The sequence below is a fragment of the Pecten maximus genome, chromosome 1 (genome assembly GCF_902652985.1).
Source record: "Pecten maximus chromosome 1, xPecMax1.1, whole genome shotgun sequence".
NCBI lineage: Eukaryota > Metazoa > Mollusca > Bivalvia > Pectinida > Pectinidae > Pecten > Pecten maximus.
The window spans coordinates 6,780,017-6,800,043 of record NC_047015.1 but is presented as its reverse complement, the minus strand read 5'-3'; the positions used below and the strand labels follow the sequence as shown (position 1 = coordinate 6,800,043).

The 20,027-nt window shown below is 34.3% G+C and overlaps 1 protein-coding gene and 1 long non-coding RNA gene across 3 annotated transcripts; one reads left to right on the top strand and one right to left on the bottom strand.

Moving 5' to 3' along the window:
• Positions 1 to 957: 957 nt before the first annotated feature.
• LOC117323444 lies at positions 958 to 5,515 on the top strand. Its single transcript, XR_004531733.1, has 2 exons — positions 958 to 2,207; positions 2,275 to 5,515. It is a non-coding gene; the product is annotated as an uncharacterized LOC117323444 (long non-coding RNA).
• Positions 5,516 to 5,944: 429 nt separating this feature from the next.
• LOC117323433 (BUB3-interacting and GLEBS motif-containing protein ZNF207-like) lies at positions 5,945 to 16,419 on the bottom strand. Of its 2 annotated transcripts, XR_004531732.1 has the most exons (10): positions 16,316 to 16,419; positions 14,417 to 14,543; positions 13,887 to 14,013; positions 13,131 to 13,361; positions 12,860 to 12,878; positions 12,292 to 12,418; positions 10,155 to 10,373; positions 9,385 to 9,436; positions 6,997 to 9,182; positions 5,945 to 6,569 (listed from the first exon to the last, which is right to left on the bottom strand). XR_004531732.1 is itself a non-coding variant. In XM_033878668.1 (9 exons), exons 1-9 carry the CDS (start codon positions 16,354 to 16,356, stop codon positions 9,088 to 9,090), a joined length of 1,038 nt encoding a protein of 345 aa, XP_033734559.1. In that variant the 5' UTR covers positions 16,357 to 16,419; the 3' UTR covers positions 5,945 to 9,087. The 2 variants fall into 2 exon arrangements, 1 of the variants encoding a protein (XP_033734559.1); XM_033878668.1 differs by having other exon boundaries at positions 5,945 to 9,182.
• Positions 16,420 to 20,027: the final 3,608 nt, after the last annotated feature.

Sequence of the window (20,027 nt, the reverse complement as noted above, 5' to 3'; positions counted from 1 at the left end):
CACAGTCCCCAAGTGAGTCACAATCTTCCGTCACACAATTTAAAAATTTAAAGTGAGCTTATGTCCTGGCATAGCGTCTGTCCGTCTGATGTAAACTTCTTCATGTAAGCAACTTCTTTTTAATAAACAAATGGCCTAGAAGCAAGATCATTGCCAGAAAGGTTCCTTGGATGAAGTTGGATACATTTTGTGAAAAGAATTGACCTTGACACATATTCAAGGTCACAGGGGTCAAATAGGCTTATTTTTTAAAACAACTTCCTCCCAATAACCAAGAGCCCCAGGGACTTGATATTGAGTCTGTAGCATGCTGGTGTCAAGGGCTTCCAAGTTGTTCAAATGAATGATCTTGACCCATATTCAAAGTCACAGGGGTCAAATAGGCTGAAATATTTAAACAAGTTCTTCTCAATAACCAAGAGGCCCAGGTAGCAGTGTACAGTAAAAATGCACAATTTTGAAAAATATGACACACGTCTTAGATATGTAAACATTGCCAGTTAACCCTACATATAAACTCTAATAAAGTATATATATTTGTAATCTGTACAACATTTGCAATTTTAATACAGCTCTGAAGGATAAGTTAACTGATATTTTCTGTGATGTTTAGAGCTGTGAATACCATGGTAACAGCTTAAAAAATGCTCAAAAATTGCAAAATATTATATTTGACCCAAAATGACACAATTCTATACACAATTTTTTTTCTGAAACCTATTTAAAATTAATATCTCTATCCCAAAGACAGAATTAATCTTGTTTTGACATATGTTGTAAATTAAGTTTTTCCGCTAACTCACCTTTACTGTGGGCATCCATTTTTCGCTGTAGGCAAAACTAAATTTCCTGTGTAAACACACTTGCGGAAAATCCGGAAATTTAAAATCCGGAACCAATTTATTAATTTTTGTTTTAACAAATGTGAAGCCTGTATGTACTTCTTCATACTGAATATACCAATTATAGTGTACATTTATTTTTTCATTTTTTATGCATATCATAATACAGGAGTTATTTGCTTAACAAAAAAAATTGCCCATGGCCAGGCTGTACTACTGTAATGTGCTACCCCAGGGTTTTGATATTGGGTCTTTAGCATACTGGGATGAAGGCTAGGAAGTTTGTTGAAATGAATGATGACCTTGACTATGATTTAAGCTTGAAATAGTTTGATTGGCCAAAATATTTAAAAGACAGCTTCCTTAACTGCTAGGCCATGAGATCTTATATATGGTCTCCGATACACGTTCTTACTTATGTTTATGTATAAAAAGGATCACTGGTCGATAGCAGGCGAGTGATTCAGGACTTATTGGGATTTATTGCCCTGTGAACAGCCAGAGTCATTTTGAGGGGGTATTGCCTTGTAGTAGTTGGTGACTACCTCACTGAACACAACATATGTAAGGTCCGTTGTATGCCATCCTGAGCAGTTAGGGTAAAGTGTCTGGCCCAAGGACACAACTACAATGACTTCCTTACTATAGTCAACAGTGACAGAGGACCCATGGCCAAAACTGGAGCTACTTTGGAAATTTTTAACCAATCATCACCTGAATTGTAGAAGTGTTTTTAGAATGACTAGACCATAAGATTTCATACTCAGGAAATGGTGAATTCTTCCTAAGATAATGAAATAGGCTGATAACATAGCTATACAAGAGCCTACACCGTAAACTTGGTTACCTTATGTTTTTCGGATTTTAAAATTGTTTACCTTAGCTAATGTCAGCAGAAAACACCATAAGAAGTAAGCAGAATTGAGTCACGATAAGCTTGTTGTCAAAATAAAAATTGATTGCGAGGTATACTTTTAATTTACAGTAAGGGAGTGTCGGAAGTGTTATGATGCCTATTTTAAAAATCCTCATTATATCTGATATTTTCAAGTGATTTTTACATTATTATTACCATTGCTGAATTTCTCTTTGTCTCAATTTTAAGAAGTACTGGATGTGCTCTTATACAGTTTTGTTTTGAATTAAACCAATTGTTCTGAAATGTGGATATCTATTTTTAGACAACTTACAACAATCATAAGTAGTAGTCCGCCAAGGTGGTATCTCATGTATTTGAAAAAAAAAAAAAAAATATGCCAATAAATTGACATTTAACATAAAGAACTATGATTTTGTAGGTGTTCATTAGTACCTGAAGTATTTATGAAATGTATACAATATGCGTTGTCTTCATACATTTTGTAGGTGTTCATTACTACCTGAAGTATTTATGAAGTGTATACAATATGCGTTGTCTTCATACATTTTGTAGATGTTTGGAATTGTTACATTTTGCCAAGCAACTAAAATTTACGTCATCTATTTTTAACTAGATGGGATATTCAACAGTGAAGAGCTATGTTGTATGTTTGTAACTGTTTCTTCACAGAAAAGGCTATATACAAATGTTTAATCTAAAATACAGTTGTGTATGCCACAATTTAACCTCTGCAGAATTTCAGAATGGCTGCCAGTGGCCATTTGTTTGCCTCCAATTGTTTGGTGTTGACTTTTTGTAAAGTAGGCAGTTTGTGTATGGTAGTCTCTTTGTCTAAAGTAAAGTTTATTCTGGTAATTTTGAATGTTCTTATGTTTGGAGTATGTTTGTTAGGAAATATTTCTTGATTGAAAAAACATTTGATTATTACAGAATCATAATGATAAGCTTCTGTATAGCAAAAGCATATGATCTTGATGTGTGACCTCAGATAGTGGGTGCCAACATCTAGGATATTTTGTTAACTTTTTTGATTCAACATGTTGGTGCCCATCACCGAATGATCTTTATCAGTTCTATGTCAGACTGGACTTCTCTCTTCTCAATAATCTGATAACAAGAACAAGTGGAACCTACATGCTGAAGTTGAGAAACATCTCTAAGCTCTTTTCAAGAATAAGTCAATAACAAACTTTAATTCTCAAAATCAAACATGGCAAACTTTCCGCCATTTTGTTATTACCATTTTTTCCTGATCAAAAATCTAAATTAAAGTGGCACAACTAGGAACCATTGGGAATCTACTCGTCACATTTGAGGAATATCCCTCCAGCACTTTTCAAGAAATAGCCATAATAAACTTCAATTATCAAAATCCAAGATGGCAACTTGTCGGCCATTTTGTTTTTCAAATGAAAATTCTAAGTTGAATTGGCACAACAAAGGAAAAGGGGAACCTACACCTGAAGTTTGAGGAATATCCCCCCTGACTGTATTTGTTCATAAAAGTATTAATTCAAAAACTGTTTCAAATTTACCTTAAGTTAAACCTATTAACCATTATTCAGAGCTTTTGAGTTTCCTCAGGTGAATCCATTGATAGATACAGTATTTTCTCTCTCTCTCTCTCTCTCTCTTGAGGAGATTGAATAAAGGATTTCAGTGGCGACTCTGTTCTTCACTTTTCATTATAAAATTTGGTTATACACCACTATATTGTATTTATTGCCAACTGTTATACATTGCTCTCAATGTTAAATTATGTTATTGGAGGTGTCATTTTAGGTGTTGCCATGTATTGTATCAGGTTTTTATGTAAGACGCTTACCTCTATCTTTATTTGTAACATAACCATCAGGGACAGCTTGTAAATGTACCAAAAGGTTGTTTAAACAGTTTGGTGATTTTAATTCCTCTATTGTGAATTTTCCATTTCTTCATTGAAAATCCCTGCTTCCATAGTCTATAGCAAAACTCATGGATTTCATTCCCAATATAACCATTTCTATGAAAGATGTTGGCTGACAAAATGAGTCTTTCTTTGGGTGATATGAAGATTGCATACTTGATATTATTAAAATGCTTTGTTTGTTATGTAAGCACGGTAGTTATCATTTTGAGATATAAATGCTTCTTATCTGAGTAATTTTGTATTGGAGCTTTACATGTCTGGTATATATGTAACACATGGTCAATGTCTGGTATATATGATTCTGTAACACACGGTCAATGTCTGGTATATATGATTCTGTAACACATGGTCAATGTCTGGTATATATGATTCTGTAACACATGGTCAATGTCTGGTATATATGATTCTGTAACACATGGTCAATGTCTGGTATATATGATTCTGTAACACATGGTCAATGTCTGGTATATATGATTCTGTAACACATGGTCAATGTCTGGTATATATGATTCTGTAACACATGGTCAATGTCTGGTATATATGATTCTGTAACACATGGTCAATGTCTGGTATATATGATTCTGTAACACATGGTCAATGTCTGGTATATATGATTCTGTAACACATGGTCAATGTCTGGTATATATGATTCTGTAACACATGGTCAATGTCTGGTATATATGATTCTGTAACACATGGTCAATGTCTGGTATATATGATTCTGTAACACATGGTCAATGTCTGGTATATATGATTCTGTAACACATGGTCAATGTCTGGTATATATGATTCTGTAACACATGGTCAATGTCTGGTATATATGATTCTGTAACACATGGTCAATGTCTGGTATATGATTCTGTAACACATGGTCAATGTCTGGTATATATGATTCTGTAACACATGGTCAATGTCTGGTATATATGATTCTGTAACACATGGTCAATGTCTGGTATATATGATTCTGTAACACATGGTCAATGTCTGGTATATATGATTCTGTAACACATGGTCAATGTCTGGTATATATGATTCTGTAACACATGGTCAATGTCTGGTATATATGATTCTGTAACACATGGTCAATGTCTGGTATATATGATTCTGTAACACATGGTCAATGTCTGGTATATATGATTCTGTAACACATGGTCAATGTCTGGTATATATGATTCTGTAACACATGGTCAATGTCTGTGTATAAATACTTTAATTCCCTGTACAACTTGAATGTGGGCATAACACCCAAAGTTCCTCCATTTGTCTGTCATTCCTGTTAAAGTTATGGTGAAATTGACTGTAGTTTTTTTTTTCAAGAATCTTCATTGTTGGACATGGAAACTGAATTAAATTCTATGGTTATATCGATTGGATACAACATTGTTACATATACTTTGTTGCTGTAATTATCCATCAAATAAGCCCCCTTTTCTAATGTAAAATGGACTTAGTGGATTTGTTTTATGGATCTTGCCATCAGTCATTTTGCTGTGGATGCATGTCCAAAAAATAAAGAAGTATTATTCTTCCATTCATATTACTTTTCCACATTTTTATTGCCAACATTTGATGTTTGGAAAAAGTAGTTTTCTTTGTTTGCTTAAAAACACACATGTTAAGGACAAAGACATGTCCAATGAAACGATCCTAATTCATTATACCAAATGTATATAGTACTCAAATTAACATATCACAGCTCTCCAAAGAAAAACAGCTTAGTGGTCCCTGTTGTTATTGTCTCTAGAGGCAGATAAGACTAAAACATCTTTTCAAAGTTGATGGCATCAGAACATATTTGTTTTAATCAAGCATAGAATTGCATGAACATGTAATTTTTTTGAATGGCTGCTATTTATAACCATGAAATAAAGTAAATTATCTACTTTTCTGTCTTTGGTTATTTTTCCACAATGCAGTATAATCAACATTTATTAACACTATACAAATAATGACAATAATTGTGAAATACATTTAGTGTATTGAAATCTATTTCTCCATTATCTTCTTCCTCGTCATGCAGTCTATTTTAGCATCTTTTTGACAGCAAAACATTTTATTTGTTTTGAGACCACCTTTACCAACCTCAAATTCAATGTAAAACAAATTTACTGTAAAGGGCATAGTTTCAATAGTGATACCAAAATGCATAATTACAACTTGGAATTTTTGAAGATGAGTTATAATAGAAAGCTAGCCTTTCAAAAAGAACTGCATGAACATGTGGCCAAAAGTGAATTCCAGGAGGGGGGAAAAAACCTTTGCAGTAAATTCATTTTACACCTTACTAATTTAAAAACGAAAAATACACCAAAGTATTTTATAAAAATTTATTTTTATATATACCATTTAAAAGATCATGATTTACAATTCATTTCAAATTGTTGATTTTGTCTATCTTTATAATGACTTGTTAAAAACACTAAATGCATCTTATTAGGACAGGTTTGCAAGTTAGACAATAACTACATCACAATTTGTATTGAAGTTCCCATTGATTCTAAGAAGTATTGTACACAATTTAATTACAAATCATATCACTTTGCACATTGATAAGAATGTTGGTAAAACTCATATATAAATTTCACTTCATGTCTTTTTTAATATTAGGTAAAACACACAAATGCAACTATCATTCAAAGGTCCATACAACATTTACAAGACCTATAGCACCTTCAAACACTCGGTCATGTGACCAAACCCCAAACAGCCATATAAATTGTCCAGCCTCTTCTCCATATGATGGAACAGTAAATTAATTTTTGAATTCATGTAAATCTTATGTGGCCAAGCATCATATTTTACGATAACAAAACAATGTTTCATACAAAAGTTAACATTTACATCTACGTACTTTTGGTGGCCTTACCTTCTTATCTTGACTGATTGGAGATGATCAGTGTTCCAATTACTGAATCCTGACAAAATTGGCGCACCGTCACTGTGTTGAGATGAAGTTTAGATACTCAATAGGTAGTAGGTAAAGAAGTGCTTTATATCCAGTTATCTCTTTATTAATATACTAAAAACAATATTCTATCACACTCCAGAACCTACCAAAACCGAACACGAGCAGGGAAAGAAAAGGAGAGTATCTTCAATGTCTTCTCTACCAATCCTTAGTTTACCAATATCTAAACACAACTACTGTCATATCCAACAGTATGGGATATTACATGTTCATGTTGAGAAGGTGGGTATTACTTTCTGTCTTGTCTGCATGTTCAACAATCAACTCCCAAATATTTTCCCAAGGAAATGGTTTCAAAACTCAATAAATATCCTCATTAAAGGTATCATTGTAGCTTTGCAATCTAAGCAATCTTAAAAAACTTGATGTGCTAGTTGGATGTCTATGGTGTACCTACCGGTGAAGAGCTCACCAGTCCTGATAAACACCCTAGAGCCTGTCTGCTTCTTGGCTGCACAGAGAAAATAATGACATTATCAAACAGCAATGCACAAGCAAGGTATTGCAGATCTCAACAGATTTTTACTCCAATCTTTCTACAATATCTGATATCTAATGAAAGGTTTTCTTTACAAATACATGGTTTTACGAAAACTAGACTCACTATATAGTATTACAGAAATCTTACTCCATTCTGAAAACATGTATAATTTGTCTAACAGTTGTTTTCAATATTGATCTTGTATGTAAAACATATAATACCAGATATTCCAAGAAAACAGTATTTTTTAAATATTCATCTTTAGCACAATTCTAACTGAAACCATGCAACAGTGAAACAAAAACCCATTTGTTAACAATTCTAGTCGCCAACATTGTTGGGGGCATGAAACCCAACAGCAAATTGACTTGCTGTGACCATTAAACAAGAAAATAACATACAAAAACACAGCAGTCACCAACATAATGTTGGGGGCCTTGGCCCAACAGCTTATCTCGCTGTGACCACTTGTATATCATATTTAATAATCAAATGTTGATGTGCCAGTTTAGTCACCAACAGGTTAAGTTGGGGGTACAGAGACCCAACAGCAAGCTTATTTGCTGTGACCACTTGCCTGTATTCGATACTCTGCAACCCGAGCCTAATGACCTCTATACACCAATCTATACTCTGGACACATGTGTTACCCCTCTTAATCAATGATCATTAGCTGTATTACCATTTCCTTTAGGAATCTCTTATAAGTTTACTTCAATATTTGTGTCCAGAGTACTCTGACAAAAAAAATGTAGTCACCAACAGAATGTTGGGGGCGACTAGGCCCAACAACAAGAATACTTGCTGTGACAACTTGCCTTGATCACCGTAAAGTCCCAAACTGACCTAGCGTAATAGAACTCATAACAAAATGTAAAGGAGAAACATCGCCAACTTAAGTTGGGGGCAACAATGCCCAACAGTGAAGATTTCCTCTTTCACTGTGACATTGTTCACTTGCCTGTTGGAGTAGGTGGAATCTATGTGGTGACCCAGTCAATTAACACTGTCGGTTATTAAAGTATGAACGCTATATTAACAGTTAACTAATGAGTAATACATCACTTGCCTTGCTTTCTGGTACACTGAATGAAGTCAGCTGAACAGTGCCATAGAGGCAAAAATATACTACAACAATTCATGTTTTTACCATCATCTGTATGTTTCAGTTTGCAATGATTAATTTGCTTACATGCATCTTACTTCATTTTGAAAACACATTTTTCAGTCACTAGCATAAAACTTTTGTGGCAAATAAGTTCAACTGACTTCATCAATGCATTTATGTCCACAAGTCTGAAAAAACTGACTGCTGAACTGATGGTTCTCAGCTATCCGAGTGTCATTGTTATATTATCAATGCAGAGGTCCATGTTATTCAACTGGATTTTATTCAACCATGAACAGATCTGTCTCTATTAGAAATCTGATTTTATGAAGATAAAGAAAAGAACCAAGAAATAAATAAAAGACTTCATAAATGTAATGTTATATACAATGACTTCATATTTTATTGATAAAAATTACACTTTTTCATATCAATGGACAGCATTTATAGATAAATTATCCACAAATTGTAAAGCTAAATTCAGAATTAAAATCACAATCATAAATCTTCACGCTGATTATAACACTTACCAGCGTCTTGTCGACCCAGAAGTGTTCTAGGATCCTTCATTATCATCTTAACTTTTTAAAACAGTTTTTTAATTAACCTGGCTAAGTCTTACCTTCCATTAAGCACACAAGACCAGCCATACACCCAAAGGGCTCTTTATCTACAAAATATTATTACAAGAGAGAGAGAGAGAGTAAAAACATCTCATAAATTAAACTTCAGATATGGAGGTGAAGATGATATGCACTGCTGTCCACACAGTGACTTCTGCTTCACTTAACTTAACTGCCAACAGGACAGCATTGGAAATGGCAGATGGGGTTGAACCACACAGCAATTGTGGATGATACGGATGACCTCAACAGTGACATGGTTGTATGTGGGCAATCTCAGTAGTGATTTCCTTGCTGCATCTGTGGCCTAAATCCTCCCCATTGGTTGTCATTTATGCCTCCCATACCACTAGATGATCCTCCCCTCATACCTTTAAAATATCAACAATATTCATTAAACAATAGCTGTCACTTGTTTTTGATAATCATTTTACACAATATACATCAAAATTCTGTCAACTTTTATCTATAAATATCATCAGAACCTAAAGAACTATATGCTTAAGTGTGAATTATGTTTACTGGTTTGATTGCTCTGCAATTAACTAAATTTCACAAATATTTTGAACTTACCTCCTCCAGATATCAATTGTTTGTATTTCGGCAAAGTAGCTCTCCTTTCCTCCTGTTTTACAGAAAAAAATAAACAGATGAATTACCATTTAAGGATCTCTGCATTATAAACTGCAAACAAGTCTTAATTGTACACTGACTTTTCATTTTAGTCTGACATAAGCTTTAATATTTTCTGAAAAGAAATCAGAATCTTTCAGTATTTCCCCGTTTCATTTAGTGAACAAGTCTACAATTTACAACAAAGCATTAATACTGTTATTTGCTCTATAAAACTAGTTACTCTATGTTTCATTTCAATAATTCTATTTTATGTCATAATACTACATCACAACCACTTCAAAGCAAAGAGTTTATCTAAATTTGAAGACCATCATGCAAGATCTTGTTTTTTTCCAATATTCAACAAGTAAAGACTATCTGTATTTTGCTGTTAGGGTTGGGGTTATTTCACTGGAATTTCCTTAATGTCAGTTTCCATCTGGACCAAAAGTGACAAAGAACAAGAGCTACCTCTGCTGAAATTCTTCATTGATAACTTAAGGTTGAATTGATTGATTAGTATGATTTTCTTGGTCCAGTTGCCGGTCATGCATGAAATACATGTTAATGTTATTCTGGTTGATTTGCTAAATCAAATGAAAATAGAACTGAAGATATCACAAAAAAGATGTTCACACTGACAAGAAATATGGTATACAAATACATATATCACTACTCCTACCTTTTAAAGCTGAATATGTCATCACAGCTATTGGATGAGAACTTACCAGGGAAATATCCTCATCAGGATGCATGAGTTTAGAGGTCAAACCTGAGCTAGACTCTGGTTTCTTTATCTGTGGTGCACCAGTTATTGTGGCCCGGGACGGGGAAGAGGAGGCAGTATTAGAAGCTGCTGCTGCTGCTGCGGGGAATGTTGGCTTGGCTTGACTGCTAATCGCTGATGACTTGTATGACTGGCCTGATGATGTGTTTGCCATAGATGACTACAATTGTACAAAAGTAAATCGTACATATTTTTAATAGAAATAATCATGATAATTTTCTTTTACAATTTCAGACCAAAATCAAACATAAAGTCTCAATATTACAATCCAATTGCTAAACCTGTGATTGCTAGTACATCATTAAAATCTTGTGTCACTTGTCTACAGAATAAGTTGAATAATAAAATTGATAAATAAACATGTTCTTATTATATGGACTACAAAAAGACATGTTCCAACAACATCTATATAATATTATTATACAGGGGCATGTTATTATCTTAACAAAAAGTTCTGTTGTCCAGCATTTATTTATTTAACAGGAATTAGTGTATTGTAATATCATAAAACAAGAGGCCCATGGGCCTTTGGTCACCTGAGTTCCGAGATATCTCAGACAATTTGACCCTTTTTGGACTGTCCATCAGCCCCTGAGGGTCAGTCAGTGTTAATGTGTACATAACACCAAACTGCCATCTCATACTGATAACTATAACCAAGTTGGAATTGATTTCAATAGAAATTCAACAAAGCATAGTCAAAAATGTGATTTCCATATATATAAACAATAGTAAAGTTCCCCCCCCCCCCCCCTCCTCAGGGGAAAATGCGATACCCCAGGGTCATGAAATTTACAATTTTGGTAGAGCACCAAAGACCCATCCATATACATTTATTTATTTTGTATGAGGAGTTTTTGATTTTATCTATCAGGGCCTTGTGAAAATTTTAAATACATTTCAAAACTCTTGTTAACCTTTAGTCATGGAAGATTTTTAGTAAAATTTGATTGAAAATGGTCCAGCAGTTTTTTGAGAAGACTAAAATGTTACTGTTTAGGGATGGACAATGCATGACAGACAGTGCTCACTGCACGTTGACAGTCACAGCTAATTTTTATTCAACAGTACAAAGAAGTCTCACTAGAAAATCAAGGAAATATACTTATAAGGAGTGTGTCCAACATGGTGGTTCTTCCTTAGAATTTAAATAGATTTTTTTTACATGTTTTGACTTGAAGGAAGCAATCATCAGTATAGAGAGAGAAGTTATAGATACATGGTAACATAAAAATTGGTGATGTCTTAACTATCGGCAGTGATTTACCAAATGTTCATAAAAACAAATTAATTTACAATTCAAAACACTTATATCAGAGATTATCATGGACCATATATCAAAGTCTATGGTGATACAATCCTTGTAGGTCTAGCATAGTTTGCTTTGCTATGCTTTAGTTATTCTGTCTCATTAGCAGCTTTAAATCCACACTAACTATGATTGCATTTTCAAGCATTTAAAAGACAGACATATTTAAGTGCATAATGATGTGTCTCTTGTTCACAACTCAATTGTAATTGTTCATTAATCAAACAGAGCTTTGAAATCTTAGATATGATTCCGAATCCATATTTGAAAGATATAAAACATGGATTTGTATAGCATGTACTACACCTGAGTTGAAGCCATACTTTGATGGCCACACACTACATGTGATGTAGCTATTGCTAACAGGTATTCACAACTTTTAAACTAGGTAAAAACATTATAGAGAAAGTTTTATTAGACTGGGACTGAATTATCAATATAAGATATGTTATATCAGTAGATTATAAGAGGTTTATGTTATTTTTTTAATCAGGGATTGAAAATAAAAACATAAAATGCCGAAAAATGCTACATCCAAGAAAGTTATTAACAAATTTTACTGTATTTGTATTTTGTGAATATAACCATTTTAATTGGATTAACTGAAAATGTAAAATAATGAACCGGTTAATAGCGAGACTGAACAAACTTTCAACAAAACTTAATGTAGAGATATGAGTGGATCTTTTAGGTTTCATTATTCAAGAATATGCTATACATAACACTTCACATTGAATCCTAGGTCATTCATTTATGTTAGTAATAATACCTGAGCTGCAGCAGGAAATAAAGGCTTGGATGGTGCTGAAGATGACATAGGAGGCTGCATGGGTGGTGGTGGTCCATTACCTGGCATGAAGTTCCTAGGAGGCATGGGTGGCATTCCTGGGGGCATCCTACAATAGTTGACACATTTCCTTACACAAAAGCTAGTACAATATAGATCAAACAAATATAATAAAATCATTTCTAAATATTTCCATGTTGCAGAGAGTAGGACCTTAGATCTGGGCCTCCTGATATGATGACGACCACCAAAATCTGATCCCTAATCGGGTGTAAGAATACTCAGGTACTCTTCATGATTATACTAAATCTGCTATGGAGTTCATGGGATGTCTGGTATCTTGAACAAAGGCCTCATACTACTGGACAAACACATGCACTGTTATAACTTCTCTCCCAACACAGAAATCGGAATAATAAACCTAGATTACTACCTTACAAAGTTTCATAGCAATACAGTGATTTAACTGACAAAGTTACTTCTCCCATATTATTACCCGATATGTGCATGTTTATATTTAATTATATGAAAAATATGCAGATCAACTTACCCCATTGGACCCATAGGACCTGCAAACAAGTTATCAGGATTATTAATGAATGGATTTTAATTGGCTTAATTTGTGGATTACATTTTATACTTTACTGACCATCAATAAATTCTTATCACACAAAAATTCAAATTGTTGATTCTTTTATCTTTTTACATCTCTGTATGTTAACATATTTGATACAAGTCACAAGTACATACCCTTTGGTATGCAAAGTGATACCATTTAAACACATTTTCATTTTAGCTAACAGAAATAGACATCTACTTACCCATTGGTGGCATGGGTCCCATAGGACCCATAGGACCCATTGGTCCCATTGGACCCATTGGCCCTGGTGGCATGGGTGGCATACCTGGCGGCATACCAAATGGTGGCATACCTGGCCCCATGGGAGGAGGCATACCATAATTGTTATACTGATTATTATTTCCCTGATTGCTGTCATCATCATCGCCATCGTCATCACCATCATCTTCTCTCATCCTCTTACTAGGTGGTTCTATAGGAGAAATCAAAATCTTAAATGTTAACTTAACATATTCAGGACTCAACACATTATGCCTACATGTACATTTATACTGTGCCTGTAAGCATCACTTGGTAGTAGGTTATCATTCTTTTCAGCATCCAATAATGAACTTGTAGGCCAGAATGTGTTCATAAAAGTGATATCCTATGTGTATACCTTCCATTCCCCTTTCTCTCTTTCTGTATCACAACACTGGTAGTATCGCTGTTATACAGACTAGAATGTGTCATTAAGGTCTAAAATATCAGGTTGGGTTGTAATTATAAGCTGCCCATTTATAAGAGTTCTCTAAAGATGGAGATCATACTGTCCTGTGTACTGTTTACAGTTACTTGATGTGTCAATAGCTATCCCCCATATACAGAACAAAGAACTATAATCCGCATCAATCCATCTTATGCTGTCCTTGATCATCACAATCACAAAAGCAGAAAATTTCTAAACAGGAATCTGGGAGTGTCAAATAATGGGTTCAACTTGTGTAGTACATTGTACCTTGTTTTTGTTTCTCATGGTCCTTAATGTCTCCATCAGGTATACCTTCCATGCCATATATTTCAATTTCAACATTATTTCTTCCTGGTAAAGCATTTGGTATCTTGTCAATTTTGTCCTTGTGTACCTGGAAATAGCCATTACATTGTGCAATAAATTAATCTAGTCTACCAGGTAATATGTAATCAGAATGAAAAATACACTGCCCCTTTACAAAGAGTTTAAATAATCAGAACTGTATTGTTAACAATATCTTTCTTCTGGACCAAAAACACAGTGTATTAATAATATAAGTATCCTTCAACCATTATTGTCATATTGACATGTTCCTATCGCAATAGTCTGCATATTGTACATTCCTTTAATTAAGAACTATGCTGACAAGTCAATAAAGTACTTCAGCAACAGATTTCAAGGTCAATAGGAGTAGTTAGAGAACATTGTCTGACACTATATGGAAGTGACCAATGCGGTCGAATTAGACAGGTTACACTGCAATGATAGAATTATACCCCATATACGGTACTTACCTGCATACAATGTATAGATAAACCAGGCCCAGTGTACAATTTCTTGTGACATATGTGACATTTGAAGTGTTTTGCTTTCTGATGCTGTATTAAAATCTTCTCATCATCAAACTCTCTGTTGCAATACCTAGAATGCTTGTTAAGAAAATTAAATTTTCTAAAATACAGCAATCACAAAACCATTTCTTTTCTTTTTATGACATTTCAGTTATCAATTTTCATTGAATATACAATGTATATATATATATAGCCTGATGAATATTTAAACTACATGTGGGTTGTATATCAATATAAATCCAACTATTCCATACACAAACAAGGTACTCAATTCTGGTCCGAGAACCCTTGTCCAAGTCTTGAATTGATATCCGAGAGAACTTGAAACAATACTTTGACAACTATATATCATCTTATGGATCACAGATGCATCTAAACTAGTTACAAGTTGTAACTAATTACCATATACTTGTTGAATTCAGGTCATTTTTTGTATTTTATTTTTAAACAATAAAAAAAGACTTGTGTTGCATTTTAATTGCCTTTTAAGCAAAATTAACACAATTTATATCTGAATGTCACATGGTTTTAGTCCTTTACACTGAAGATACAGTATAGTCCTTATTCAAGTAATAACTCTTTTTATGATTTAGCATATCTTTGAATGTTGTTTAAAACACCCAGCATGTTTCAGGTGTTGCTTTGGTTGCATGCATTTTTATCCCCTACAGTTTTTTTTCAGTTTTATCTAGTGAAAGGGTCAATGTATCTTGTACATAATTTTAAATACAGTCTCTATCACTCAACTGTGATTTTGGTGCAAACACAATAAAATCAGGCATGACATAACACCTACCTTATATTTTTGGATAATTGAGATATTTATTTACCCTAGAACACCTATTTAGTCCCATATCGGTGTTCTATTCTGTTCTATTCGTTTTACGCTGGTCAAAATTTCACACTATTGACCCGACATTTTGCAAGTGACATTACAACTAACCACTCGAATCAATGGACCAAAAAGACCAAGTATCAGATTGTTTTTCTTCGTACATAAATTAAATCAAGAGAAATGAGCTAATTATTTCCCAAAACCTGTTCTCTTTAATGCAATACTAATTATTTAAAAAAAATTCTAAATGGAAACCTGTTATCTTTAATGCAATAATACATTATTTACAAATTATAAATGGTTAACTATATAAAAACAAATGTTTTTTTTTTCTTTTTGCTCCATTGCATCGATTGGGGTAATTAGGCTGCCCCCGACCTACATGGTTAGCAATATGGCACAGATAGAGTAATATGCGAAATTTTGACCAGCGTAAATCGAGGGTCTATATGGTGTATCTGTATGTACAACTAAATGGCTGTTTTGGGGCATATAATTTTATCTCATTTATCCAAAAATGTAAGCTTACGGTAGGTGTTATAACTTATGTCACATCCGATCTCATTGTGTTTGCGCCAAACAGTGTCCGAGAATTCCACGTTTTCATATCGGTATATATAGTGGTGCGATCTGGCCATACACCAAGGACATGTAGGAAACTCCGGCTAAAAAGCGGGGTTGGGGTAATAGTCAGATAGTTGTGCCCATTACCGCCTGTTTTAAATGTTGGACAAAACGGTCTATCGAATATTCGACCTATAACGTCGCCTTACCGAGAGACGTTTTGAACATTGTCTATGTTGGACAGAACGAAGGAGGCATGTTCATATTTGTTTAATATACACTAAATTCGACACGCAGATAGAACGTTGGACAATAAACCAGTTTAGTACCCGACAATATTTTTTTCTCGGAGTCACACCATTTAAATATCATTTTAGAATGAACTATTTTCACCATATATTGTAACGTTTTATCATTAATTTCACATCAATTTGAAAGGATACCAACACCAGGGTTTCAGTTGCTTCTTCTTTTTCCTTCCCATTTTGTTATGGAAATTTTACACAGGAAATGGCGTCGTGTAAAGTGGATAGTACCCGGATGTAATCAGTAGGGAGTACGTGTTTGTCAAAATAAAAATAATATTATTAAAAATATATCTTTGTCAATTCTCAAAGGTATACAATACTCATAATCTGTGAGTCTTTTGAATAATTTAATCGAACGATGTACAAAAATTAGGGTTCATTTATTAGCATGTTTTGTGATGTTTTTCAAAATACACAATGATATCTCCTCATGGACATTATAGAGGCTCCTAAAGGGATGATTTTAGTGTGGTGGCCAAAGGCAGTCGAGCAGGAGTATTAATGTAAACTTTATTTTATTCATTCATTGGTAACTCATGAAAAGTAGACACAATCAGAAAAAAAATACAGCATGAAATGGATTCAGAAACAAGTTTTTTAAAAACTTATATTAATCCGTCTCCAATAGTTGGCCCGGATGGAAGCGCGTGAGGGGTCTCACTGTTGGAGGAAACCGGAGACACAGGGAAAACTCACGTGGTCGGGCAGGTGACCCTACGTCAAATTCGGTTCAATTAAAACTTTATTAATAGTCGGTACATATCATAACAAATCAACATTAGCTCTAATGAGCAAAACCGACTCAAACAGTAAAAGACATGCACAAATACAGAATAAAATAAATAAAAATAGATAAAACATAAATTGTATGCTTTATGTTTTATCTATTTTTATTTATTTTATTCTGTATATGTGCATGTCTAGATACAAATGTATCTAGAGTTCTACCTGGGATTGAGATTAAAAAAGAAAGAAAACAAAAACCAAGAAAATAAATATGTATTTTGAGGTGTCAGCTCCGTGCTTCGCTTGTATTGTGTTTTCGTTACAGTACTTCATTTGAAAGTTTATAAAAAATCAGACTTTCATTAATTCTGTTTTTTGTTGTATTTTTTTCGTATTTTATATATTTATTTTATTTTTGCGTTTTTCGAGGCATTCAATGGGATGCTTTTTTATGGGAATTGGTGGTCCAAAAAGGGCCATTTTTTCAGAAGTTTGTGAGACTTCTACTTCTGTGTATGCGGACGACCCTTCTTATGATGTACTTCTTCATACCAGTGTCAGGGGTCGTCAACTGTCTAGTTTGAAGATGGACTAAATCGGTGAGGTAGTCGGCTGGATATGTGATGTCTCTGAACCGTACAAATTGATGACCAAATCTTTTGTGTAATAGGTCGTTGATGCGCTTCCGTTGACTATCAAATATCTCCCTGGTTAGGCCCGGAGCTTTGCTGAAGTCTCCCTTGGTAATAATTTCAGCAACCCATACTTCTTTCGTTCCTCCGGATTTAAATGCTGCCACTAAATCCACGATTCTCTCAAAGATATCCATGGGTTTTGATGAAGGTGTAATGTCATTTCCTCCAATGTAGATGATGGCATAATCCGCTCCAACTGCTACGGCTCGTTGTAGAAATGTCGGGTCTAGTCTATCTGTCCTTAAACCGCCTCTACCAAAGACATGGGTGTCAACTCCTGACATCCGGGAATCTCCATTACAATGGCGCATAGGCCGGCTGATGTAGCTGCTCCCAAATAGTATTAACGAAGGCATGGTTGTTCACTTGTGATTGTTTTTTCGTCCAATGATACCCAGTTATAGATGGATGGTGGTGGCGATGTGGGCGGGTTTGTTGACGCCAGTCGCTGGATACAACGGTGTGTGATGATTTCCATGTTAGTGTATAAATGTCATGGGAGGGCGACCGAAGGGAGCCAAGAAGGCTTACCAAAATATATAATATATTTTTTTTTTATGAAAGTGTTTATTTATTAATAGATACAAAAATTATTTGATATTTGTGAAATAAAGTGAATTATTGCGATGTGTACATGTTCTTATGAGGAATATGTATATTGTGTCCGTTATGTGACCCTGTCCAAAGCCGAAGCAAAGCTCTGGAAAAAAACCATGCCAAAGAAAGATAAAAAACTGAAAGAACTAGAATAACCAAGAAGATATATTCCTGATCCATGTTGTGCTCACTCACAATTTCTGTGGTATATAGATGTCTTCATTTCCTCATCAACATTGGGTTGTTATTATAGTTGTAGTGTATCATGACGCCGACATACTCCGCTATCACTTCAGATATTGCTTTTATGCAAATGGACATGTGCATTTTAAGTCTTAAGTATTCAAATATTCTAATATTTAAATGACGTTAATTAAATTTATTTATGCATAATGATATTCTGTATTATGTTGAAATGCAATATGAAGTATGTATCTTCATTAAGAGGTTTCTTTTAAAAACAAACGTATATTATGTATCAATTCTAAATGATCCTATATATTGTACATGGTATCATGTGTATTTTATCTTATTAAGTACATTAAATGACATTTACTGGTATTTATCATTTAGAACCAGAATTTTCCTTTAAAAACAAACGTATATTACATGTATGTTATCAATTCTAAATGATCAGTACATTAAATGGCATTTACTGGTATTTATCATTTAGAACCATGTTCGCTATGTTACGTATTGAATATTATAATGCATATGTTTATACGTGTATATCAGAAATTATACATCTTAATTGATAATAGATGTTGTGATTTATCGATATGCATATTAAGCAATGTATATATGAATATATTAGAGAGGTCTTTATATCGCCTTTCAATCCAATTATCTACTGCAGATAGGTACACCAATCTGGGGGCTCCTGCCATGTCCATGTCTATATTACACAAGGTCAACATTTACTTTGTCGCTAATTGTTTTTCTAAGTGTCATATGCATTATTATTTTCACATTTAGGTCAAAGTTAGCCAGGCGCGTAGCCAAACCTAAATGAAAGTGGAAGCCCGGTCGGACGAAAGGTCCGACGGAAGGTCGTAGGGCTTCCTACAGAATGCCCTCTAAGGTGCGTGTTTTAATAGACGATGGATTAATAGCTTTTATTTATAATTAACAAACATGGTCACCACTGTCTAAATCTACAAAATCGCAACACACATGCAACAATGTCATAGAGGCATTCGTTCTCTGTCCATGGTTGATATCATGTACCAGGGCTCATTGATATGCTGTGAGCCTCATATTGTATTATTTTTCAACAAAATTCAGTATGTATAAACTTTTGCCAGCGGTGTTTAAGGGCCTCAATGGCACTTTTATAGAACTCCTTTTCTTGGCTGTTCCGACGGAACCATCCACCTCGTGCATAACGTCACCATCGGACTAAAAGTGGGAAATACTGTAGCTGTTTTCAGTTTTGGAAATAGATGAAAGTATGACGGAGCGATTAGGGGAATAAGACGGATGCTCAATCAATTTAAAGCCATAATCGTCGATGACAGCCATCACAATAACAGACTTGTGAACAGGAGCATTGTCCTGATGGAATAACACACCTTTAGTGAGCTTTCCGCGCCGCTTAAGTTTGATATTTTCCCGTAACTGCTTCAGAAGTGAAGCGTAGTATGTGTCATTGATTGTTTGTCCCTTTTGGAGATACTATAAAAGGCTCACAACATATCGGTCAGTCCACGTATGTCTTTAGCCGACGCATGATGCTGAAGACGAACAGACATATACATGTAGAATCTCTGGACACCTGGAGACGTTCGGATACAGTGTCAAACAATCTAGACGCCGATGAATAGGCCTAC

What these genes read in the sequence shown, in the direction of transcription:
- LOC117323433 (XM_033878668.1), bottom strand. Translation starts at nt 16,356, where the DNA reads ATGGGAAGGAAAAAGAAGAAGCAACTGAAACCCTGGTGTTG. An exon ending in TATCTATACATTGTATGCAG is followed by an intron (nt 14,014 to 14,416) that starts GTAAGTACCGTA and finishes GGCTATTTCCAG; the next exon opens with GTACACAAGGACAAAATTGA. An exon ending in TATTTCCTGCTGCAGCTCAG is followed by an intron (nt 10,374 to 12,291) that starts GTATTATTACTA and finishes GTACAATTGTAG; the next exon opens with TCATCTATGGCAAACACATC.